Source organism: Plectropomus leopardus, chromosome 20, assembly GCF_026936395.1.
Source record: "Plectropomus leopardus strain MGB_pleo_1.0 chromosome 20, ASM2693639v1, whole genome shotgun sequence".
Classification (NCBI taxonomy): domain Eukaryota; kingdom Metazoa; phylum Chordata; class Actinopteri; order Perciformes; family Serranidae; genus Plectropomus; species Plectropomus leopardus.
In genome coordinates, this window is record NC_142195.1 from 3480402 (window position 1) to 3507581 (window position 27180).

At 37.9% G+C, this 27180-nt stretch overlaps 1 protein-coding gene across 2 annotated transcripts in view; it reads left to right on the forward strand.

The window, feature by feature from the left end:
* Positions 1-27180, forward strand: part of dcc (DCC netrin 1 receptor) — a 352843-nt gene that overhangs the window by 204566 nt on the left and 121097 nt on the right. For both annotated transcript variants that reach the window (XM_088070760.1, XM_088070761.1), the window contains 4 exons: positions 2555-2709; positions 7481-7629; positions 8797-8935; positions 14157-14206. In XM_088070760.1, the coding sequence (XP_087926886.1) occupies positions 2555-2709; positions 7481-7629; positions 8797-8935; positions 14157-14206 (493 nt within the window). The remainder of the gene's footprint in view (positions 1-2554; positions 2710-7480; positions 7630-8796; positions 8936-14156; positions 14207-27180) is intronic.

A 27180-nucleotide genomic window follows, 5' to 3' on the forward strand; every position in this document is an offset into this window, starting at 1 on the left:
TACAGTGATGAAGATACATTTTTGCTAGTTGCATTTCTTTGCAGTAAGTTTCTGTATCTTTTTACAGTCATTCATTGTGAACTATTACATCCCGTGAATCCTGAGGATAATCAAAGCGTCTTTGTACACTCACTGTGAATTATGTCTAGGGTTTTACATGATGCAACGGTAATACTTAACAATAATTTACTGTAAACGTGATGCAGTCATTCAGAAAATGTTGTGATTATTTCCAGAATTTTACAGTATGTAACTGTGATATTTCACAATAACCTTATTGTAAAAAAAACCTCCCCTCCTCTTCTTGATGACAAACTGAGCTCATATACATGTCAGCTGAACTACTTCACTTAAGAAATGATGATATGATATCAAATGCACAAATGTAACGTAACACTGGTTATGCTGTGGTTGTGTGTTTTATTCTGCAGACCTGGGTTTCCTAGAGGATTCCTTGTTGCCACTGCAGTGGTCTGGAAGCTGTCGACTAAATCTTAGCCTCATTTCTTTTAGGCTATAGCCTTTTGTTGATGTTCATGTGTAATCAGTCACAATTGAGGATAAATGTGTTAATGCTGCTGTCGTATCATAAGGACATCATAAATAGCGAGGTAGAAACTGAAGGAGGTGAGAGAGATTCTGCTCACTCTGTTCTCAAACAGAGAAAAATAAGGGGGAAAAAAACACCAAGAAAATGAGGAGTTGAACATAGAAGCAGAGACAGATCTGTCTCCCTCTGTCTGGATTATTTGTTTTGGAGCAGACTGAATGACCTCAGACTGTGGCCTCAGAAGGGCAAAGAGGACTCACACTGTGTGACGGACACGGACCTGCTGGTTAACTCTACACCCAGCTCGGCCTCTCTGCCTTTTTACTCAGCAGCTCAGAAGAAAATATGGATTCAGAAACCCTGAGAACTCCTCTCACCTCTTGTATTTTCCTTAACCTCTGTGTCTCTCTGCGGCTGCTGCTGGTGCTGATGAAGATGATGATATTAGACGATTTGTTGCTCTGACAGTTTGTCTGTCCAACACGTTGGTCTACAGACAGATATTTTGACCTAGACTGGCATGACATATACAGTCTACAGAGGATTAACCTCTGAACACGATGTCCCTGAAATGTCTCAAACTTTCCCTTTCCAAGCTGTCTGATTTACATGTTACATCTTGTTTACTGAACAAGATGGGATTTTTAGCATTTAATCAACAGATTGTAATGTACTGTATGGAAGTATGTTGAATTGGAAATTCTGTTTGTGGTGTTTTTTAAAAAAAGTAAAGAAAAATCACCAAAGCCATATATTAACCCTATGAAACCAGGAATGACATCAGATTTCTAGTGGTGCGTTCAGATGCCTTTGGGTTTAATTTCAACCGTTGATATCTTAGCAAATGTTTTTCTGAAACATTGCTAAAAAGGCAATGAGCAACTTGGCAAAATATTAGGAAAAGGTGACATGAAGATCAGTTTCTTTTTTTTAAAAAAAAAGATGGGCACTGATTATTTTATGTTGAAAATGATTTTAAAAATAGGAAAATGATTTATATATTTTTTATTAATATATTTATGGTTAACTTAAAATTTAAATCATCTTTTTTCTTTTTTTCATATGTTTCTTTTTAATTTGATTTAATTGATTTATTTATTTTAAATTATTAGTGATATTTTTTATTAGTGACTGATTAGTTTATCATAATACATAATACAATAAATAAATAAATAAGTCCTTCAGAGATGCTTAAATAGAGCATCTCAGCATTTAATTGTCTGTGAAGTTAAAAAATACAATTGTTTTTTATTAAGTTTGGATTAATGTTCAAGATAAACTTTTTTTTCTAAATCTCAGAAATCTTTCACACTGTGATTAAATTATTTGTAGAGTTTCTCTGAATGAAGCATCAGTTACAATCTGTTTTTGTTGTTTTGTGCTTCTCACCGGATAAAATCCAGATAAAAAAATAATTTAAAAAAAAACTGCACTGAGATCAATGTGAGAACCCCTACAGCGTTTTTATTAATACTAATCACAGTGGAACACAATTTTAAGATGAAATTTCCTTTATTTTTATTAGGAAGATAAAAATAGCTCCAGGATTTAGTCTAAAATAGTTCCAAAAGTATTTTTCACTTTTCTTGCTGTGTGCTAAGCAGAGGAAGTAGCTGTGTGTTTGACGCTGCAGAGGAAACATGCTAATCTTTGCAGCTGTCTCCTCACTGATTTGGTGATCAGTTGAGGACCGAGAGGCTGCAGAGGTGCTGTAATCTGAGGATTAGCTGCAGTCGCTGCTGGATTACACAGATTACATCCGATTACAGTTTAGATTATCTGTATGCCTACAAAATAAAACTGGATTCTTTTTTAAACGTCCACCGTTGGATTTTCATAGTAGGATTAGCAATAAAAAAATGGAAAAATTAAATAAATAACAGAAATTAATAAAATGTGACATGGTGATAATAAAAATATTATTTAAAAAAAATTATAAAAGTGTACATTGTTGATTTGTAATATAAGTGGTACAGTGTGTGATGTTGTGTTTTCCTCTGTCAGGGAGCGGTCGGTGAACGTGTCGGAGCCCGAGTCTCTGGAGCTGACCGTGTCGAACCTGAAACCAGAGGAGAGCTACAGCTTCAGAGTCATCGCTTACAACGACATGGGGCCAGGAGAGAGCTCCGCCCCCCTGAGGATCACCACCAAACCTGACCGTAAGACACACACAAACATGCACACACACATATGCACATGCACACATGCACACACACACACACACACACACACACACACACACACACACACACACACAAATATACAATCAATACTTTGCACAAGTCACCAGAAGCTCCTGTGGGTTTTACAAGGCTAATTTGACCCTTGTGTTGTCTTAACTTTCTGGATGCACCACTTGTCCTAAGGTTAAAAAATGACTCGCCTTCACTAAACCCCTAAAATAAAGTAGCTTAAATGAATTTTAAACCCAGGTGTATTTTGCATGGGGAAACAACCTAGAGGATTCCCTTTTCTCAGTGCAAAAAGACTTTTAAGACTTTTTTTTTTAACATGTAATCTGTTGAATCCCGTTGTTTCTGTTAAAACACACCTAACATAATTGTTTTCTTTATTAAATTAGAGGTTTATTATTATTAATAATAATATTAATATTATTATATATATTATTGTTAAAGGGACTGCATAGGTGTAAAAATATTTTTTGGCAAGATCTACTAATTGTGCAGCCTAAGGAAGTTGAAGAAATGTGCAAAAAGAAGTTTTGAATGCATTTTATTTAAGGCAAACAATACCAGTCTTAAGCAACACAGGTTATTACACTGTACAATGATGAATTAATATTGTTTTTTTACCCCTACTTGGATGCAGCACTGTGTTCAAAATGCACTTCACTAACCTTACACAGCTCAGTCTGTAAAAACAGATATATAATGTTAACAAAAATCAATGATGATGTCATCTTATGGGACCCACTGTTTTTGGATGTCGACTTATTTTCGAGACTAAAAAATGGGATATATCAGCCTGATATATCCTGATATAAACTCAGCCTGAGAAGTGAATTTGGTGAGGGTAAGAATTTCAGGGTAAGTCAGTCAGAGACAGAGTAAGGCAGAAAAGGGCATGTCATGCCTTCACCATCTTTGGAAAAAAAAAACATTCCTCTGATAGCATCTCAGCTCACAACAGCAGTGGTTGCATGATACATCCACAGCTGCCACTGGTTAACACTAGAGAAAGAGAAGGAAGGGACAGAAGATACATGTAGTGAGACATGACAAGTGGTACAGTATTCTTGGACGAAGATGAAATGGGCCAGTTGGTCTCAGTCCCTGAAGTAATGGTAGTAGTAGTAGTAGTAGTAGTAGTAGTAGTAGTAGTAGTAGTAGTAGTAGTGCTCTATTCAGGCATCATACATAATACAATAAATACAAACAGTATGGTTAGTATAACTAAAATACAACACTACGACAGTGTGTTTGATGTAGTGACTGAACAGGCTTAGGCAGAAGCAAAATGCTTATATATGCTCAACCTACCCTTCAGAATGAAAAAATAACCCAACAAAAACTTATTCTTGACTTGTAACCTTCAAAAATTGCTTTACAAACCATTCTTTTGAAAACCAAAAGTTAAATACACATTTTTAAACTTATACTTGCATCATTCCATAAATTTGCCATGATAATAGAAATGCACCTCCTTTTAATACCCTTTTTAGCTTTTTGTACAGTAAACTTACAAACACCTCTCAGATCATATTTGCTCTCTTGTATCGAAAATAACTTTTGTACAGAGTCTGGGACACTGATTTTGTTGTGAACATTATTTGCATTAGATGTAGGTGTAATAGCATTAGTTATAGTAGCAGTTATAGTATCAGTGTTTGTGTGTGTGTACACCGAGCACCGGACATCTTTTGGACGTCTTTTTTTGGTCCAAATCTAATCAGTCCTAATTTAGCCCAAAAAAAGACATTCAAAACAGGGCTGCGTTTAGATTGTTCAACTTGGTCCTGATTTAGCCCAAAAAGAGACTGAAAATTTGGGTTGTTCAGACAGGCTGACTTCATCCTGATTTAGCCCAAAAAAAATTTGACATTTTTTAGACCATCCTTTTGGTCCTAATTGAGCCCAAACATAGACGTTGAAAGGCTGTAGCTTGTTTGTTTTGATCGTAATTTAGACTAGCATCTTTTTTGGATCACATTCAGCACTACAAACTGAAATATATAAATATAAATATTAGTGCTGGGCATAGATTATTTTTTTTAATCTAGATTAATCTCACTGCAATCCTGTAGTTAATCTAGATTAATCTAGATTAAAATTATAGATTTGAATTTTGCCAAAGACATTCAAAATAATATCTATCTATCTAAATGATGAAAATGCATCACAAAATGCTTGAGAAAGCTGTTCTACTATAATATTTGGTAAAGAAAAATAATGTTCCATAAGATTTACTTTGGTGTTTAACTTTTTTTTATTTTGTTAAACACAGACATTTAGGAACACGGGTTCTGTCTCCATGTGGAAAAAGCTTTTTCCTGCTAACTGGAATGAACAGCAGAGGGCACAGCCTCTGATAACATGACCCTAACTGAACTGTGGGCCTACATTAGAGGTCATGAAGAAGACCATTAACAGTCAGCAGCTTTGTGACACGGCTTGAGCCAATCACTCCAGTCACTCAGGCAGACCAGCTTCCGCCTTGTTCGCGCCCCCTCCGCGTAATTCGACCAGGTATACATCCGCGCTTAAACAACAAAGTGAAATTGGTGCCTTGCTCACTGTATAGACCCAACTTAGTGAATAGTTTATCGCGCGATAATTTCCTTATCGCACGATAAGAATCCCGCGTTAACGCAGCACGTTAACGCCGTTAACGGCCCAGCACTAATAAATATACACACTGCTTATGGACATTATATGGATGAACATAAATAACTCCTTTTAGATCAGTTCCAGTGTTACACATTTGTCATCCAGATGTGTTTTTGTTTCATGGAGACAAATGCAAATTGCCCAGGTTGGACATGTGGTGAAAGTCAGAGCCATTTAATAATATTTATTATTTACTATTGAAGAGCTTTTGAGAGAGTGAAGTAACTGAGACTAACCCCGCCTACTGCGCCTGTCAGCGAGAGAAAGGGAAAACATCACGTGCATACCGTGGACCCAGATTTTGAATTCTCTGAACCATTAACCCTGGAACTGTTAACTTTCTGGCACTTTCTGGACTGCTGTCTTTCAACACGGACCCTTCTCATTTGGTGAGTTTTCAACTTATAACTTAATTACTCCTTTAATTTTAAGCCATATAGCAGGAAGTATTTATTGTTGTAATTCTGGTTATTAGTAAGATATTGTTGCTGAATGATCAAATCTGCTTTGATTCATAGTGTATGATGCTGTTACAAATTTATTTGATCATTTTTATATTTGCTCATGATAGAGGCAGATATGCATTTAGTAATAAATAATTTCTGATCAGATGCTCATTAGCATCTGTGTTTTTTTGGTAAAAAACCCCCAAAACAAAACATTTATTCCACATCCAAATTCCAAATAAACACGCTGAAAAGCCAGAGAATAGTGTTTAATACTAGCGCCTAAATGCACTAGTTTATGGAAACAAACAAACTCCATTGACGTAACCCCATTACTCGTGTGTCATGGGATCCAAGCATGTGGATTTAGCAGTCTGAAAATAGAAAAAGATTATCAATTTCACTGTTTTTTTGTTGTTGTTGTTGTTTTTTGATTGAAGCTTAAATTCTCCATTTTTTCACACAGACATCTTGGACCTCCCTATATCCTTTTCTTTTTCAGGCTGTTGACCAACTCATCGCAATTCATGAAGGGCTGTGGCTCAAAAAGGGCCTGTCAACCAACGACGCTGTACACCTTTGCAAAAGGTACAAACTGTTATAACTTTCTGTGTTTTTTTTTTTTTTTTGGTTGTCAAATGGATGTAAACAAAACCATTTTGACTGAGTAAAAGCGAGTTAATGTAAAGTGCTTGAGCAGTAACTCTATACATACAGATATATACATATATATACAGTATATACATGTATATATTTATATATATGTGTATCTTTTTTCACACAATTTATTTTTGATTTTATTGTGTAACAAGGATTAAACAAAGGTTGATTAAAATATATTTTCTCTTTCATTGCAGTTGCTGTCGAACCATGGTAAAGCAAATTCACAGAGCATGAAGTTTCTCACACAATGGCAGTTAACCTGGATCATGTTCGTGCAAAGTCTGGCAGTAGACGCTATACCTACAACTCATTAAATAAAAAATGGAATACGTATTATGTGTTGGTTTTTTTTATATATTTATTTGGTAGATATTCCCCCTTTTTTGTTTTTGATTATAACAGATGCGTTGAGGGGATACTTAATGTCTTTTATTGTACATAGCATTAAATGTAGACATATTTTGTTTGTTATATCAATAAATGTTTTAATGGCACTTCTTTTTCAGTTGTCTCATTTTGACAGTAAAAAAACAAACCTTATATCAACCATGAATTCACGATTATACATTATACTGTGTGAAAAATTTAGCATTGTATATTAATTTTAATTAATATACAGTCATGAATTCATGGTTGAAATCAGGGTTTACATTGTTTTCATATTAAGACCTAAAGGGTGTCTTTTTGAAGATGTCTTTTCACCTTTCACTTTTCAACCAAATTTAGAGTTGGAGGGATGTCATCATTTAGATGTCTTTTCAACAAACCTAAAATAGATGGCTTTTCACCTCTAACTTTTCAACCAACTTTAGATGTCATCATTTAGACATCTTTTCAACAACCTAACAAAGACGTAATTTCACCATTCCCTTTTGCAACCAATTCCAAACGTTTTTTAGACGTATGTCAATGACGTCTTTTCAAGCGTTTTTTGCTGGGTGGTTGAGCAGTTTGTTGTCTCTGTGTCTCTACAGTCCAGGTTCCCAACAGGGTGGAGTCTCTCCAAGCTGAGGCTCTGTCTCCCACCTCGGTCCAGGTGAGCTGGGAGCCTCCCAGCCAACCAAACGGCCCGGTGCTGGGCTACAGACTGCTGTGGACCGAGAGCCCGTCCGGCAAGGAACAGGTGAGCACCATCACTGCTGCTGCATAACGTCCTATCAGAACACCAGGCGCTTTGTGGAGTCTAAAAACCTCTGAATGCAACTTTTGTCACAAACCCTTTTCCTGAGAATTATAACCCAGGCCTTGACTGCATAGACCTGTATATTTGAAAACAGGATTCAGGGTAAGAACACGATTGGAGTGCTACCAAAAGCATACAAACTTTCAGCAATATAACCCTAACCCTAAAGCAATGCAAAGAAGAAATTGTTGGCCAGTCGGAAGCTTTAAAAAAGCTATTACTGGAAGTCTACCCAGTAGTACACTCTGATGCATCTAATCCTCAATATAATGAAAGAAAAACTGAATATTTATGTGTAAACTTGTAAAACGTCTTCTTAGCAAAGTATGAACCAGGACTATTTCGGTCATATCCGCCATTGCATGAAATGCTGTCTCCTTTGTGATGCCTCATAAAGGAGATAAAAACTCTGATGTCTCAAGCCACGTCTCATTTTACACAAAGTATGTTTTCAGTGATCTAAAACACAGTTTGAGTGTGGGCAAAAGGCCAAAATTGATAGAAAAATGCTACGTTTTCAAATATGCCCATGTACGTGTGGACCAGGCCAAAATCCCTAACCCTTTGAAACCTGGATCACTGTCACTTTTCTCGTGCTGATTTGAGATTCCTTTTACAATTATTAAAACCTTTGAACCCTAAGCAAACTGGTTTGATTTCTTTCAAAAACATGGGGGAGAAGGTATTGACAACTTGGCAAGAAATGTCCTGCAATTTGCAAGATATTAGTCATTTAAAAATGTTTTTTTTTTTAAAAGCTAGGTAGAACATCTTAAACTAAACTACATCGTTAATGCTCATTTAGTATACATGCAGTATACATTTAAAATATTTTACAGAATTTGTATAATATTTTAAGCATTTTTTCAGGTTATTTTCTTGATTTTGTTTTTTCTTTTTTAATTCCCCATTTTTTGGGCAAATTCTCTGGTAATTTTTGTACTTTTTACTGATTTCTTGCTCATTTTTTGGGTCATTTCTTTTTAAGATGCTCATTGCCTTCTTTCTATGTTTTTCAAAGAAATCAAGACAATTTTGCTCAGGTTTCAAAGGGTTAAGCAATAGCAAACAGCCAAAGTGTAATCGCTCCTCTGTGTTTGTGTTCAGAGTGTCGAGGTGAACGGACTCAACTACAAGATGGAGGGACTTAATAAGTTCACAGAGTACACAGTTCGAGTTTTGGCGATCAACCGCTACGGACCAGGGACCGCACCAGAGACCGTTAGCGTCACCACCCAATCAGACGGTAAGCTCTACTTAAACAAGTCTTTATTAATACAGTGTGGTCACTGAAGTACATCAGTGAATGCATTAGTGTTCACTACACCGTCATGTTAATGACAGCAGAATTCTCACTGCTTCTTTGGGAGATCCCTCACAGAGTACATTGGAACCATTTGCCATAAAAAGGGCACTGCCAAACTCTGCCAAATGATAGAATTTACGTCATTTGGCAGACTTTCAGCGGCTCTTGCACTCTTTCTGGAACTACAGACTGCACTTCTACATTTTTGTATTGCCTGCCATCACAGACACAAAAGCCTCATTCCCACTGCAAAGAAAACTGACTAACACCCACTAACATCTGGCTTTTTAATGCAATGGGAATAAGTACAATCGGCATTCACACCTTGGTCAAATGACTCTGCAGCAGTCGCAGATTTTTATTGCCTTTGGCTCCGATCGGCAGTAATGGGAATGCAACACCCGGGTGAACGCAGTAATTCCAGCCCCTTAACCGGTGAGATGGAACGACTCAAAATCACTCATTACCGTATATCTCCTCCTAAGCAGAGCTAAAAAAGTCTTCCAAATTAGTCTGCACCAAGTTTGAAAGGGGGACTAATAAAGTACCAGAAGAATAAAGTGAAGAAACCACTGAAAAGTTTTCAAAGTTCTCTAAACCCACTGCTTTCTGCTGTTTACCTGCTCTCCTGCCTGTCAGTGACATTGCATGGATGCACCAACAAGACAACACACACATCAACACACACACAGACACACCAGCTGACAGAAAGGCAGACTCGCTCTCTGGAGGTGAGTTCAGTGGCAGTGGGAATACACCCAATCGCTCATATTGAGCGGGTCTACCTGTATTTAAAAAACAATGCACACACTTATTTTGTGGGGAAAGGGGTGTAAGAGTATAGAGTTGGATCAAGAGACTTACCCACCTCCATCTCCCTCTCCCTTAAAGTTCCAATCAAACTCCACTGCCTATTTCTCTCCTAATATGGTCTCAGAAACCTATGTTAATGCCCTGTTTAGCTGTAATAGAGAATTTGTGAACAGGAAGTAGGTACCTTACTGCTCAAAATAACAAACAGTAAAACTAAGCAGCGCAGATCAAATAGAAACCAAGATTCTGTCACAGTGTTGCATACTTCTTGCCTAAAATGTTTTATAAAAAACATGTTTTATCTTACGGTTTAACTATAATACAAGACTGGGACGGCTGCTATTGTTTTACATGGACCAGTCCACAATATGTCATCCATCATCAGGAGCGTTTATTAATCTGATCAGGCAGAGTGCATTCTGGTAGGTGTAAGTTCTCTAACTCTTGAGCAAAAGCATCCTTTTTCTCTGTTTTCTCTGGTCATTTTGCACCAATTTCAAAAGTATTTGTGCCTTTCTGCTGCAGAGATGACCTAATAGGGCCTTTTTTATATATGTGAAATACTTACATAAAGTGGAAAATTGTTCCAATGTGCTCAAGGTGCCTCTGATTGAGCTTGCAATTCCTGGAGAACTTGCATCGTCAGAGATGAATGGTCTGGACTGATGGGCTAATCATATTATAGTACTTTCTCCCCATAGCTGATGGTTTCTCAGTTTCTTCTGAGATAGTGAAGGATCTTCACAATGTTCCAACTTCTATTTGTATTAGAAATCACATACAAGGATTTTAGAAATACTAAGTTTGTGTTTGTCTTCATACACCCCCCAAAAAACACCAAACACAGTGTCTTGGTGGTTCTATCATGTTTACCAGGCCACTTATACCACAGGATAAATACTGGGGCCAAGGTCTCCATTTCAAAATACCATTTCCACCAAAATTGACAAATGACATTTAATAACAGCAAAAATCATACTACCCTCCAAAAAACTGAGAACCTGAGCTCAATGGTACTGTAGCTATGGCCTTGGGTAATGTTTGCCATTTGTGAGGACCTTTGAAGACATAAATGAGTGATCTACAGAGAAAGAGATTCAGTCTGAAGAGGGGTTTATCCTGGAGTCCTTGGTTGCTTCTTTGGGAACATTCTGGCTGAATAATGAATATAACCCATGTTTGTACAAGCATGAGTTCTACTAAAGAGATCAGTTCATAATGAAAACATTTCATTTAAGTGCTGTAATATTTAAAGTGGAATTCATGTCTTTAGTTTAGTTGTTTAGTTGTTGTATGCTGTTGGAGTTCAGGCTATAAAATATTGTCCCCACAGAATTTCAAAATAAAACTCCTTGAATGAAGGATAAAGTGAAAAAAAAGTATTAAGAATTCAAAACAGACAGTGTTGAGAAATTTAAAGTGAGAGTGTGTCTGCTGTCTGCGAGGTGAACTGGTTTGAACTGGTACATCTGCAGCTGTTCAGCTGAGACCAGAGAACTGCTGGACCAGGTGTAGCCTATTACCTGACACTCTGTGTATCTGTGTGTGTGTGTGTGTGTGTGTGTGTGTGTGTGTGTGTGTGTGTCTGAGAGTGAGAGAGAAACTAGAGTGAGCCAAATAAGCAATATAGTCAGAAAAACCCAGAAACAGCAACACACACTTTATCCCTCTTTTCCCTAACACACACACACACACACACATTCTCACACAAAAAACTCCCCCTTTCAAAATACTGCTTTCACACTGGACACAAACCGAACAGTGGTTCAGTTTGATCTGGACCAAGACCACCTCCTTTGATCGGACCATGGTTTGGCTGTTTGGCCCGTGCCATGGTCCAGAGGAGGTGTCACACCTGTCACTTCGGTTGGGATCAAACTGAAAAGTCCGGTCCAGTCAAGTCCAGTCAAACATCCGGACCAAACAACATAGGTATGAAAGCACCCTAAAACTTGGGCACAAGGCAGTATCGTGGGTCTTAGTCAAGATGGCATGGCTTATATGATTTCAGCCAGAATCATAGTAATGTTTGATATGACTGTGAATATGAATTAGTATTGAAAAACAACAAAAACATAGTTGTCATTCTTTATTCCCCGTGTTGCTGTACAAGATCCATCAATCGATCAGGAAGTGAAAACAGATTCCTGTCCTTCAGCTCAGACCTGAACACTCAGCTGCTGCCTGCTGCTCACACACATCTACTGACATTAGTTCACTTCCATATGTAGACAGAGCGAGAGAAGGGAGGCATCTGTCCAGCTGCAATCACACCATAAAATGATCTATAATAACACACACACACACACACACACACACACAGATGCAGAGTGGCTTTATTGTCAATCTTCCGGCTGCGTCTCAATGATAACAATGACGTGTGGGCTAATTGAATCCACAATAAAACTGACACACACACACACACACACACACACACACACACACACACACACACAATGAGCAGCTGAATCAACAGATAAGCTGCTGACAGTTAATCAGGCGTCTGGTTGGACCGACGCACAGTTCATTCCAACCAAAACACTTTGATTCTCAATTTGAACGCCTCACTCCGTCTGTGATTCACCGCAGAGGACCACGTCTGCTGCCTCTTCATCATCAATCTGTCCATCCTCTTCATCCATCCATTCATCCTCTTCATCTTTGTCCTGGCTATCATTATCGTCTCATTTTTTGTTTTCTTTCTTTTCATGCTCTTGCTCTTTGTTCTTGTTTGTTTCCTTTGTGTTATTTGTTTTCATCCGCTGCATCTTTCATCAGCTTTATTTTCTTCTGTGTATCCTTCTTTTCTGTATTGGTACCTGTTCTTCACTTTCCTTTATTTTTCTCTCTCATCACCATCTTTTTGTTATCTTTATTTCTTGTTTGTCTTCTCCACCATTGTTTTTAATTTTCTGCTATTTTTTGCCTTCATCTTTATCATCAACTCTCTTTTTCCCCATTCTTTTCCTCTCTTTTTTTTTCATTGTGTTCTTCCAATTTGTTGATCAATTTCCAGGATTGACCTCAGTCTGATGTCCTGACAGTTCAAACAGATGAAGTGTTGAAGTGTGTGTGTGGCGTGTGTGTGTGTGTGTGTGTGTGTGTGTGTGTGTGTGTGTGTGTGTGTGTGTGTGTGTGTGTGTGTGTGTTTGTGTGTGTGTGTGTGATGACACCTGTCATGCTCCCGGTGGTAATCTTGTTTTGCTGTAGTGACACAGTCAGGTATCTGAGGCTGAACGCCATCTCAGTGTTGATCCGTCTGCTTCCTGTCTGTGCTGATGTCATCGGGGTGATTGATTGACGGCAGTGATGTGACACTGAGAGAAACAAACATTTCATTTTACACGTGTTGAGCCAAGCTTAGCACATAAACTGGAGGCAGAGGGAAACTGTTGGCGCCATGAAAATGAAAACAGGCTAGCAACCAAAAACTCAGAAACTGATTTATTTATGAAACTGATTTTCATCTTCAAGCGTGTGATTCGGTTTAATGTTAGATTTTTTAATCCCTCTGATTCATGCTGTTTAAAAAGTGAAGGTTTTGGCATCCATCAAAAATACACAATCTTGCCAAAATTTATGCCATATGCATAAATACAGCCAAATTTATCAAAAAAGACTGAAATGTGCATAAAATGTGCCAAACAGTCCCCGACCATCCTTATCTTGAACATACTGTTCAGTGAAGTTATAAGTTATTTTCATTTATCTGAATTATTACAAATGTCAGCGTGATTTTGAATGAGATTTTCTAAAACAGGCCCCCAAAGTAGGTCTTTGTCATTGATGAGTTATGATTAGTTATTTGTGAACCATGTCACTGAACGTGTTCATATCTCTCTGACTCCCTGCTGTGTGACTTGTGACCTATATATGCATACAGCATATATTAACATGGTGATTGTATTTTGTGTTCTTTTTGTGTCTTATATTGTTTGTTTTGGAGTTAGGAGTTATATTTTGATTTTGTATTTTTGTTCCATGTTGTCTGTCTATAACATTTGTTCTCAAGAGGTTTTTCTGTTTAAATAAAGTTCAAAATAAATGTTTAAAAAAGGTCAAAATAACTAACTAACTAACTAACTAACTAAATAAATCAAAAATAAAAGTATGGTATGGGATATTATATTATATTATATTATATTATATTATATTATATTATATTATATTATATTATATTATATTATATTATATTATATTATATTATATTATAATAGAAGAAACATATGTTTTGTGTGTTCTCTTCTGTTAACACTAAGTTGAAGTTGTGTGTGTTAGCAGCCAGTTGTATCTTTAACTAATATCCTGATACGCAGTATTAACACTGTTTGTGTGTTTGTGTGTGCAGTACCCAGCGCTCCTCCACAGAACATCACCTTAGAGGTTGTCCTATCCAGGGTGAGTTTACTTTTATTATACTTTTATTCCCTCCTCTTCCTGTCCACATCTGTCTACATCTTTACACCGCACCTACTGCACCTACAACAACAGCCACCTCAACAAACTGCTCCATTTAGGGTGATATTAACAGGAAAATGTTCGACTTCGTCCACTAGAAACTGTCATATTTGAGGACATTATGTTTCATTACATTCTGTTTGCACAATGAGACAATCTGCGTTGGTTATCCACACTGTCGCCTAGAGAAACCATTTCACATTCAGATTTCCCAGGTTTCTCCGGCTGACACATTGTGACACACATTTAAACAGTGACACTGCCATCAGTCAACAGGTGCTCTCTGGTGATCTGGCCCCATTTTACTGATGGATGCCATAAACAAGTGTGTGTGTGTGTGTCTATTGTCCAAGCTGCTCATGTGATTTATGAGATGAAAATACTGTAGAGGACCATGCAACATATTTTTATTGCCAAAAACACCAGTTCATCCAAAAAACAGATATTATGCCCACTGACACTGGGGAATCCTGGGTCAGGGGCCATGCAGGGGCCACGCAGGCACCATGTGGGGGCCTTTGTCTTAAAGCTTCTTTTTCTGAAATGTTTCTTAATCATGTTCTCAAAGGTCTTAAACAGAAATAGAGAGAGTCGTTCACCTGACTTGTTTTTTTCACTTCCTTCCATGGGCTTTAAGTAGCCATTACTAATACAACAGAGGTACAAATGAATATATGGATACAAACCTTAACAGTATTTCTATCATTGTTGTGTGTTGACTGCATTCAGGTCATTTCAGGGAACATTTACATGAGCGTAGCAGCGTGAGCAGGGATCTGGCCTTCCCCAAAAACTCAGAGCTCCCCGTAATAATCCTGCTGACAGCACAGAATTTATTTTGATGATCCAGAGGAAATGGGGTTTGGAGATTTGCTTAAAGTATAAAAATTGGCCGCTGTACTGCAAATAATCACACTGTCTTAACTTAGAATCAGTGTGGAATTGTTGGAATGTGTACAAAACTGCAGAAAATCAATTACTGTTTGGTTCTGCTGTCGTGTCAGAAGATTTAAATAATTACTGGAAGTAGCCGGCAAATTATGCACCGTACGTCTGCAAAGCTATAGACTGCAGATCTGATCCTGTAGCTGATGGGTGCAGATATACTTTCTACAAACAGCTGAGTGATTATAGGTATATATCAGACATCTTTATAGTGTTTTCCACTGTGAGCACCCTGAGTTGTGAGCAAGTTGTTGTGAACAAGACAGCTTGGAGGTAAAAGAAGTTGTTAATCATGATGATGTGTTTGAGCTGCGCCAGTTCACTCAAACTGTAGCACATCCTGTCGCCTTATCAACCGCCCAGTTCCCACCAAATATGTCCATATCTTCTTGTGTAAACTTATTTTTAGTACTTTGGCCAAAGTTCTGCCAACTTTGTGACAAATAGTCTGGCTGGTTCGCCGATGAGAAACTGTCAACGTAAAGCAGCTCCATTCAGCAGTAACTCAAAGCTGTGGTACAGTTTTCTGGAGGCCAAAAAGAAGGGAGAATTTAATAATTCACTAGGCGGTTTTCCATTAGCCCTAGAATTGCGCAAATTGAAGTTGCAAATATAAAATACACTTAATGCAAACATGTCAATTTTGAAAAAACTCATTTATTGGAAAAAAGTTTTTACGCTCACGAGGTGGTATTTCAGGTGATTTGAAAAAGCCATATTTCACAAAACTGCAAGCAAATACTTTTTTGGCTTTTCTAGGTCACATGATGCTATGGCTATGTGCTTGTCAGCAGGAACTGGCTCCCTCATGATGCAACAGGAGCTCCCACGTATAAGGTCTCCAGAGTGTAATGTTCTGAAAACACCAACCCTTCTGTTGCAGTGTAAACTGGCAATGCGCAGATCCACAGCCACACTTTGAGCATGCGCGCAGTGTTCTATGTTGTGTCATTACAAAGTTACACTGCCAACTACTGGTCTAGCATGCATACTACAGCGTTTTTTTTTTTTTTTTTTTTTTTTGCTGATCTGTGTACATGAGGATTGACTCACAATGTTATCATCTGAACAGATTTATTTTAAAATGCAAAGGAAAGACTTTCCCATTTATAGTAGCTGTTCTCATCTAGATGTGGCCTCAGTTGTCATGAATTACAATCTTTTCAATGGTCATTATGGAATTTTGATGCAAAATTATGTCAAAATAAAACTGCCTACACAGCTACAGAAAAGTTGAATGAGGTTAGCAAATAAAGCCTACAGAAAAGCTGATATCTATGTGAACAGGAGCGGAAGAGAAAAAGTGAACTGCAAACCAAAGAGATTCAGTTGAGAGACGAACACAGAGACTTTCTCTTATCAAATGGTATCAGCCTATCGTACTTTATTTTGCAGAGAGTTTTAAATGCGTTCTTCTACTAAGAAACCATGAAAATTGCTTACAATAATCTTGACATCAGCAAGAGCTCTTTGGCCTTCACAGTTTACACATTATTGTTTTTCTGCCACCCGGAGCGTTTGCCCTCACTCCAGCAGCCGGCTCTGCAAAAACTTTTAGAAGTGTTGAATTTTTATTCTTTTTCCTTTTTCTTATCCCACTGGAAAGCAGCAGCGGACAAAATGATGAATGTTTCCAGAGTAGATGTTAACGGCTCATAATTTATGTCCATGAAGAGGAGGTTCTGACTGTCTGTGGAGGGCTGACCTCATTTAGTTTCTGTCCGCTTATTTTCCTGCATGTGATTGATATTTCTCTGCTGATCGGCTCCCAGGTCAGGGCTGATCGATCGATGATGTCAGAGCCGCCTGCCAGTTTAAAGTCTCATTATACAGTTTTAGAGAGGAGAAATATCCTTAACCAAACATTTTTAAAATATTGGTTAATGCTATGAACTTATGTCATTGTTCTGTCTTGAGGTTTTACTCCTGAAAAGGTGTGTGTGTCCTTACTGATGGAACCAGTGAGATTTTTTTCTAAAAAATTTCAAGCAAATTAAAGCTGAATACCAAACATATTAAAGCAGCAGGTGGTTGTAATGTTTAAATCCCTGCCCAGCCAGCTCTGCACCCTGACCTCTGACCTCTGGCCTCTGGCCTCCTTTTGGATGAGGATGGGAGGAAAACACCATTTCATCACAGACAAAGAAAAATTTCACATGTATTTAACTGATGCTTTTATCCTAGGTGTTTTACAATACTTTATCAGATTAGAGGGGTGACTGCGGTGTGACTTAATAAATTAATTTTTTTGTTTGTTTATGCCTCTGCCTGGGCAGTTATGTTTTTGGGTTTCCATCTGTCTGTCCCATTCTTGGGAATGGGATATCTCATGAACATCTTGAGGGAATCTTCATCAATCTTCTTCAATTTTCAAATTTGGCACAAACATCTACTTGGACTCAGTTATTAACTGATTGGATTTTGGTCGTCACAGGTCAAAGGTCAAGATCACTGTGACCTCGTCTGTCTCATTCTTGTGAATGCGATATCTCAAGAAGATCTATCTTGAGGGACCCCCCCGAAATTTGGCACAAACGTTGCATCTGTGTAAATTTTGGAAGCACAATATCTCAAGACCTCTTGGTTTTCTTAAATTTGGCACAAACATCCATTTTGAGTGAGCTCATTAGAACTTGGTGGTCAAAGGTCAAAAAAGGTCACTTTGACCTCACAAAACAATTGTTTTTCTTTGGCCATAACTCATAATATAATAATATAATATTTGTCTGACAAATGTCTAATAAGAAATATTGATGAAGTGATGAACTGATGATTTTATATCCAAAAGGTCAAAGATTATAATGTCACACAAAAACACTTTTCTGGCTGTTATTCAACGTTATATCTCAGGAACAGAAGGGGAGACATTTGGTCACAAACTGAATATATGACACTAATCTTGGGTGTCAGCTTGAAACTTTGCTGATTGTAGGGGTCCTCTGTGCTGAGGGGGAAGGTCTGTGCTGAGCATTCTTGTTTTCACAGATGTGGATGTAAACTGTAAGTAAAACATGACAACTATAACACAAGTATACAACTGCAAGGCCGTAATTTAATTTATTTATCGGGCAAGATTCAGTTTTAACACAGTGGACCAGAACTGTAACAGCCACCTCACTAATGGTTCAAAGTACACAGCATCATGGAAATAACAGTTACCAAACCACCATTACAAACACCAAGAAAAATTAACATTTGCATTTTGGAACTTGAAAGAGCAAAGTTAAAAAAGTTTCTGTCCAACACTAAGCATTTGATTTCAAAGAAGCATTAAACAGCTGTGGTGCATTAACCCTCTGAAACCTGAGGCGACATCACTTTTCTTGTGTTGCATTCACAAGTATTTAAACCTTTGAATTCTGAGCAAATTGGTGCATTTTTTCAAAACATCTTTCAAAAACATGAAAAAAAGGCAATAAGTAACTTGGTAAGAAATGTTCCACACATTGCAAGAAATTAGTGGATTTAGACAATTATTTTATAAAAGCTAGTGGAAATAACATGGGCAAAAATGCTTAAGAAAAAATACAATATTTATGAGTATTTATCAATTTCTTTTTTAATTATCAGTTAATTTTCTTGTACTTTTCACTATTTTTTCTTTCCAAATTTTGGGGTTAGTTAGTCAACCCTTTGAAACCTGATCCAAATTGCCTTGGTTCCTTTCTTTAAATAAAAATAAAAAAAGAACATGACCTGGAAAAGATGTTTAAAATGTAAAAAAAAAAAAGAAATTTAATAATGTTGAATATGGAATTATGATAATTAGCTATAAATAGTTTATTTTTTCTCTGGATTTTTTCCTTCTCCCCTAGATATTTTCTACTAGCTTTTCTAAAATATTTTTTTCTATATCTACCGATTTCACACAATTTCTGGGATGTTTCTCAGCAAGTTGCTGGTGAGATAAAGCTGCTAATTTTTTGACATTCCATCACCATGCTTCAGAGGAGAAGTCACACAACATCACTCAGTGGGAACGTAGTCATCTTGCAATTGTTTTATTGGCATTTCGAAAAAATATCACTTAAGTTCTGTGAAAATCTGGAATGGAGACCCACCCAGTGTTAGAGCAGATAAAACAAATAAAGTAATCCCTTCAAGTAATCCACTTTAAATTCAGTAACTGTATTCACAATGCCACCAATTTAAACTGAAGCTATAATGCATACAGTTACGCACATTTTGTTTTTTAATACCATTACTTATTGCTTTACTCCCCAACCCTGCTAGTAAATAGCTTAAAGACAGTAGAGATATGTACTCATAGCAGCAGAGTGAAACTGCCTGATAAAGTCAAATATATGAAAGAATTAGTTATGGTTTATTTAATGGAGAAATCAATAAAAAATGTATGTGAACTCTCAACTGTGCTGAACTCCTGCTGCATCTGTCTAGCTGCTGAATTGTTACACACAAAGAGTCAAGTTGTGTGTGTATGTGTGTGTGTTCGTGTGTGTGGGTGGGTCCAGTCTCAGTCAGTTTCTCTGCAGCTTGTTGCTGAAGGAAAAAAATGTGAATCTTTCTGCTCCCGTCAAGTTTCTGCTGTCAAACCAACTTTCAGACAAATCTGACTTTTCCTCAACTTTCCTCCAGTCAGTGAAGCATTACTGCCTGTGTGTGTGTGTGTGTGTGTGTGTGTGTGTGTGTGTGTGTGTTGCTGAAATACTCGGTTAAAGACACACAGTCAGAGTTTACAGTATGTCAGTCTGAATTCTCCAAGAGTCCAGCTAGGGTTGCTGTCTCTGTGGCAGTCAGAGTCAGGATCACGGTCGGGATCAAGAGAGGATGCTGGGAACATTCAGCACGTAGCAAACATTTAACTCCTCTTCTGCTCTGAGAATAGCTTTTGGAAAGGTTCCTGTCGGGGCGATTAAACCTCCCGGTGAGTCTCTGCAAGAGTCAGATCGTTACTCTGGAGAACCTGGAGACTCATTTAAACATTAATTAAAAGAACCAGCGGTGAATGGCCCGGCTGAGCTCAGTGTGAAGTGTTCATTTGACTTCTGAGGATATTAAAAAGGGTTTGACAGAGCCCATTATGGAAACTCTCACTTAATAACTGTCTATGAGAGGCTGTGTAAGCCCTAATTCATCCTCTTTCCACACAGACATATTTACACTCTCTCATATACTACTGTAGACACATTTTCCCTGTCATATTCATGGATTTCCTCAACAAATTCTCATTCTAACTCATCAAATATCACCATTTGGTCAGTGCCTTTCATCGAAATATACATTTGCTGCTTGTCAGTTGATTGAAGTCTGTCTTGAAGTCTTTCAAAATAGATGTAAAACTTTGGTAAATCACCTTGTGTTTACATTTATGTCCTCTTGCAACCTTTTGCATGTGTTTAGGTGTGGGCAACAAAAGTCCATGCTTAGATTTTTTTTCATTAAAAGCAGGTGGTTAGATTTAGGCAACAGCAAGATGGTTAGGCTTTGGCAACAAAACCATGTGGTTAGGTTTAGGTAACAAAAGCACACTGATAAGTCTATGTAACAAAAATGGGTGTTTCGGTTGATGCAAAAAAAGTATGTGGTTATGTTTATCCAAAAAAACACATGGTTAGGTTTCAGCAACAAAAACATCTGGTTAGGTTTATGCAACAAAAAGTTGGTGGTTAGGTTTATGCAACAAAAACATGTAGTTAGGTTGAGGCAGCAAACGTGGGTGGTTAGGTGAAGCAACAGAAACGTGGTTAGGTTGAGGCAACAAAAACAGTAGTTTACGTTTAGGCAACAAGAACTTGGTTAGTTTTAGGCAACAAAAACAAATAAGTTGAGAAAAAAATCATCGTGGTTTGGCTTAAAATATAGGAAGCAAACAGCAGGCTCCTGGGTGAATGTCTGTTTTTTGTTTTGTTTTTTTACCCCTCCAACACTTAACCCATCCACCCTATATGAACTCTCCAGCACTTAAAATTCCGTCATTACCCACAGCATTTCAAACTCATGCTATCCAGTAGTGTAACATAAATACCAGCAGCGGATCATCACACCGCAAAAGGTTTGGCATTGGTGTCTGATGCTAAAAATCACTGACCAAGCGTCAGTATTTGACAAGTTCAGAATGAGAATGGAATGATTTCCCAAACATGTACACTTATTTTCCCTGTCAGCAAGAACTACAATAGTTCAGATGATTTTGAAGGATTCTGAAATACTGTGTTGAGGTCTAGTCAAGACAAATGGAGGCAGGAGGACATTCTTTGACCTGGTTCTCTCTGCGGTTTCATTAGCAGTCAGTAAAAGATCAAAACATCAACACAAAGACTCCAGTGTGTTGACTGCCTCCTTAATATTTGAGACTGACAGAAATCCAGGTTGAATTTTCCATACAGAGTCTCATAAACAAAAGAATATGTAGTTTCTTTGTTCACTGCATGAGCCTTACTCCAGTCATTGTAGAGAAATGCTTCCCCATAGCAGGGCAGCTGATGTGCATATTTTTTTCTAGCTTTTCAAACAGTTTTTGGGCATAATTTTGGACACCATGTCAAAGTCTTTGGGTGGGCTTTTCCCATTGTAAAATTGATAGACGTGACGGCCAGTGTTGGTAGGAGATGCTCTGTCAACTTCTATGGTGTGACTGGAGACACAGCGGTGATTATGTACAGTTAGAGATTTAGGCTGTCTGTCCCTTTATAGCATTCTGGACTCATCTTGATGTCCACTCTGAAAGTCGAGGTTAGACCTGCTTGCTTAAGTCAGCAATGATTTCCATTAAGCCTCCTGCAGACTGTGAGGTTTTTGCAGTCTTATAAGTTTACAGCTACAGCCTCTGATGTGGATCTAATGAACTTGGGTACGACATCAAGTTTGATGTATGCAGACTGTGCGATGACATCACCTGCTGAATCACAGGCTACGACATATAGGTCCATCAACATAAATACGCAAGAGCAAAACATCCTCGGCGTGCATCATCTATCTACACCACTGTAAACAAATCGAGCCCTCACTATAGTGGCATTTATGTGTGTCAGAAAAATTCTGAAGAGGAGGAGGAGAAGGTGAATGCAGGCGTGGCTGGAGAAAAGGTCAGAGCGTCATTTCATACTGTGTTCTGTTGGTTGGTTAGTAGTTGTAGGTCGTAACAGCAGTCGCACCGTGAGATGGTCATCCCAAATTTTCTCCTTTATTGTCAAAATTTTATCCCAGGATGTTTTTGATTGCAAGATCGTGACAACAGCCATCCTTGAACCTCTCTCACTGTGCGACGAAGGACCACCGTTTTAGAGCCATGACCAAAGATATCGCCACATTTCTGTCACAATGGTCATCTTTCATCTGGGACAGCCCAAAGTCGCTCAGTGTGTACCGGGCTTTAGATGTTACTTTTTGTTAGTTGGAGATTAGGGTGGGGGTTAAGCATGTCTTCAGTTGAACCAGCATTGAAGAAAACTCTGTCTGAACCATTCATTATCCCACAGTAAGGGAAGAAAACAGCTTTAGTTTGTATTTCTTGGACTGCGCTACACCCTGGATGCAGCGACGGTGCACGTGCAAAGTCCAGGGGGGACTTGTTTTGGTGGAGAGCCGAGCGCTGGCATCAAGATGGCTAAATCCCTGCAAGAGAAAATACCGCAAACATTAAAAGACATGTTAGTTTTTATTTTGGAAGCTTGGAAGTTGTTGTTGTGGTTGTTTCATGCACAGCGCTAAAAGGAAGTGTTGACGTACGTCTGACTGTGCTAGTCTTGTTTCATGTAGTGAAGGGGATGTTAAAAACTGCATCATGCAGAAAATGTGTTATTATCTGCCATAAGGCAGCCAACGGCAGGATTCCTACCCACAGTCTACATCCTGTGAACAAGTCTCAGTTTTCATTAATGTTCATTGGCAGCTTCTGCACGGTCAGTGCTTTGGTTATCACACATTAGATGAAGGGGAAACATGTAGCAGCCGTTAGCTGTGTCTCTGTCATGGGTTTCACAGCAACTGGTAGTCCTGTTACCACAGCTCTCCATATGTTTCCCCAAGATTCTAGTCACGGTATGGAGTAACTTAGAGGGTGCCTAAGTCAAGGTTTGGACATTAATGATATCAGCCCCCAGCTGTTTAACTGCTTCAATTGAAGTGATACATTTTGCCGACCTAAACAGATAAAATGTTTTTCAACCTCTAGTACTGGAGAGCACAAATGGCTTTTTGTTCACATGACAACAATGGTTTTGGGGGCCTGAAAATGCAAACTTTTGAAACTGCGTTCCAGAGTGTAATTTTTTGAAAATGCCATCCCTCTCAGTCAAACTGGAAATGCGCAGATGCCGTGAGAATGGTGATGTCACAGCTGCACTTTGTGCATGCGCCTTACGTTTCAGAAAAATAGCCATTCGCAAGTAGAAGGGCAACAATAATATTTATGGTGGACTACTGAGCTGTGTTTGTGCTGCTGAGTCTACTTAATTTATTCACCCTCCTCCAGCACCTTCATGTGCAGGTGTGTGGTGTTCTTCTATGGTGTATGATTACAAAGTTACACTGCCTATCATGCATACTACAGCATGAGTGGGGCTGACCAGTGCAACATTTGTTGTTAAACAGTTTCTGCAATACATAAAACATAAAATGACCACAGTAGCACTCGTGATGCAGCTTTTCGTTTTGTGTGTGAGACAGAGCTGCTTGTTTGCTGAGGATGAAAGTTTTTGTGCTTGTCTGTGTGTGAGCTGAATTGATGATACATCACTCTTGTGTTTGGGAATTGTGGACTGTCATGCTATGGTGAGATGACAACTAGATGCAAGCGAAAGATTTGTTTACAACAATGCAGCAGATACTGAAACAGAAAATGTCTGCATTTTTTCAGTACCATATTCATCTGAAAGGCCATAGAAAGTGACTTTCGAAACTCCCCCCAGACACAGAATTTAAATTGTCTCAAACTACATTGGACTTACTTGATACTTTTAGACTTCTGCTACGATTTTGTGGCCCATGCTACAAAACGAGAGTTGCTCCAGTGATATGTGCAAAAAAAGTTAACAAAGTTAGCATACAGTTTTGAAAGGTCAAGTATACCAAAAAAAAAAATGAGATGGTAAAAACAAATGTAACCAAGAGTCAAGTCTCAAAAATATGTGAGAATGTTAAAATTACATGAGAGTTAAAATATATAGCTGTGAAAACATACTTTGTACAACTTACTTTGTAAATATATGTTAAATATATGTGAGAGAATATCATGAATATGCTAAAGTGAAAATATTTGAAATCAAAGTACACAGTTTAGCAGTACACTATTTCTTACAGCAAGTCTCTAATTTGGCAACAACAGTTCATCCTTCAGCCATGAAATATATCAAAATTGTACTTTATACTGAGACACTAAAGACATTTTTTACTATTTAAAATGGATTCAGTTAGTAAAAGGATCTGTCTCCAGTCCCAAAAGTCATTCCTGGTCATTCCGGTGGAGTGTAATGACAGGACAGAACGTCTTCTGGTGTTCTATTACTCTAATTTAATCGAATTCTATTTTGACTTCTGTGATCTAACACATTTTTTAACTGGCTGCAGCTTGGCTCCTATTTTGGGAGAAGTGTCTGATACAAGCTGCTGAACGTGACCTTTACTGTGTCAGAGACGAGATGAGAGGAAAGTTTCCATTTTCAAAGTCTTAGCTAGTTTGAACTTTGACACACACACACACAAGCTTTTTACTGTATGTGTGTGTGTGTGTGTGCGTGTGTGTGTGTGTGTGTGTGTGTGTGTGTGTGTGTGTGTGTGTGTGTGTGTGTGTGTAAATACACTGCATTCTTTCATGCATCCAGTGAGTCAGGTAGTCACCTCAGATCTGTACATTCTGTGAAATCACCCGTTCATCTGTTCATCACGTTATTGTTCCAGCTCAAAATACCAGCTGTTCTTTCTCTGCCTCCGTCTCTCTCTGTCATGCACCTGTGATGATGTCACTGAACAGCAGATAATTACCGTTAATCAGCCCAGAATCCCCTGCTCCAAGTCTTTGCCTGGAGTTGTTGTGGTAACGGGATGATTACACCCTCAGAAACAAAAACAGGAACATAATCATCACTTTGTTGTCATTCATCATCTCTGTTTCCCCCTCAAACCGTCCTCTCCCCTCAATCAAACATCACTCCAACTTCACCTGGAGCTCCGCCCACCTCATCAGCAGCACAGCTCCTAATGAGACAGAGCAGGAAGCAGATCGTCAGGGAGGAGCCTGTGACCAGGAAGGCACAGGTTTGATCCCAGAGCACTTCTTTTTTTTATGCTGCTTAATGCCGGAAGAATTATGTTTATCTTTCGGGTTGTCTATCCATCTGCCCGTATGTCCCATTCGCGTGAACATGATATCTCAAGAATGACTTGGGTGAATTTCTTCAAATTTGGCACAAAAATTCACTTTGTCTCAAAGATAAACTGTTTAAATTTTGGAGGCCATACATCTGTCTCATTCTTGTAAAGGTTTTATGTTATGAACACCTTGAGGGAATTTCTTCAAATCTGGCAAATGTCTATTTGGACTCAAGGATGAGCTTATTAGGTCTAGATGGTAAAAGGTCAAGGTCACTGTATTTTTGTGTGTTTGATTCTTGTGAACACTTAAAGGTCTTTTTTTTTTTCAAATTTGGATGAAGTGACTAGATTTTGGTCAAATGTCAAGATCACTGTGGTCAAACGTCCACCTGGACTCAAGAATGAACTGATTAGAATCTGGTGGTCAAAGGTCATTGTAACATCATATTTGTCAGAACAGAAGGGGAGGCATTTAGTCAGATAAGGAAATGGTTACACTACTTTCCGGTGTCCACCTTGAAACTCTGCTTGTTGTTCTGTGCTGTCAGGCGGAAGATGTGTGTGAAGCGTCCGTGTTTTCACAAACGTGGATGTATACTGTAAGTGTAACTTGACTGGTGCACAGAGACATACAACCGCATGGTGGTCATTCTAGTTTACTCAAGATTTTGGAATGTCCCTGAGGTTTTCCATCAGTATAGAATGATTGTTTTGTCGGCATTCAAAAACTATGTCTCCCATGATGCTCATTGTCTCTGAGGTTTTAAACCAAACGAATAAAGAGCTATTTGCTGCATGTATATAAATTGCAAATAACACCCCATGATAAAACAATTATCCTGCTTTAAAATGTGCATAAAAAATGGTCGTCCAACAGAAAAAAATTGAAATTCATGAGGATTGTTTTATTATTTATGCACCTATTAGAAATGGCATTTACAGATTCAGAGAGGCAGGCATGTCCCCAGATTCCCAGTGGAAATTACACCCTTGAGTGATCTATATATTTATGCAGGATCATTTGGTCACCATGGAAACATCTGTGCACATCAGTATGTATGGAGGGATTTCCCTGATAGATCGGAAAGAAAAACATTTAAGACAGAAGAACGTTCTGTATATGGCTGAAATGGTTAGTTTATTAATAGATTTGTCAACATGAAATCAATTCATGATTAAAAATATTTTAAAAAATTATTGGTTCAAATCTCTTAGATATGAAGATTTGCTTCTTTCCTTTATCTGTATAATTTTTAAGTAAACGTCTTCTGGTTTTGGACAAAATCAGGCATTTTAAGAAGTCCTCTTGGCTCTACAAACTTTAAATAGACACGTTTGCAAGATTTTAATAGAGTAATAGTAGTAATAGTAATAGTAAGATTAAAATAAAAAAACAGGTTTACTAATAATAAAATCTTTATCATCTTTAACTTTAACTTATTATTTACAGTTTAGAATAATTCAGTGTGAAGACAAGGCAGACCAAAGCTAAAATAATAATAATAATAACAAAAATAATAATATTTATTATTTTAAATAAATAAATAATTAATAAAAAAAGAAACAGACCAACTGAGACTAACAGGCTGTTTTTCTTTACTGTTGGTACTTATAGAAAAAGTAAAGTGAGAATTTATTTGTTAATCTTTTTTCTTAAACACAACGGAAAAAAAACAGAATTTGCATTTTCAAAGACA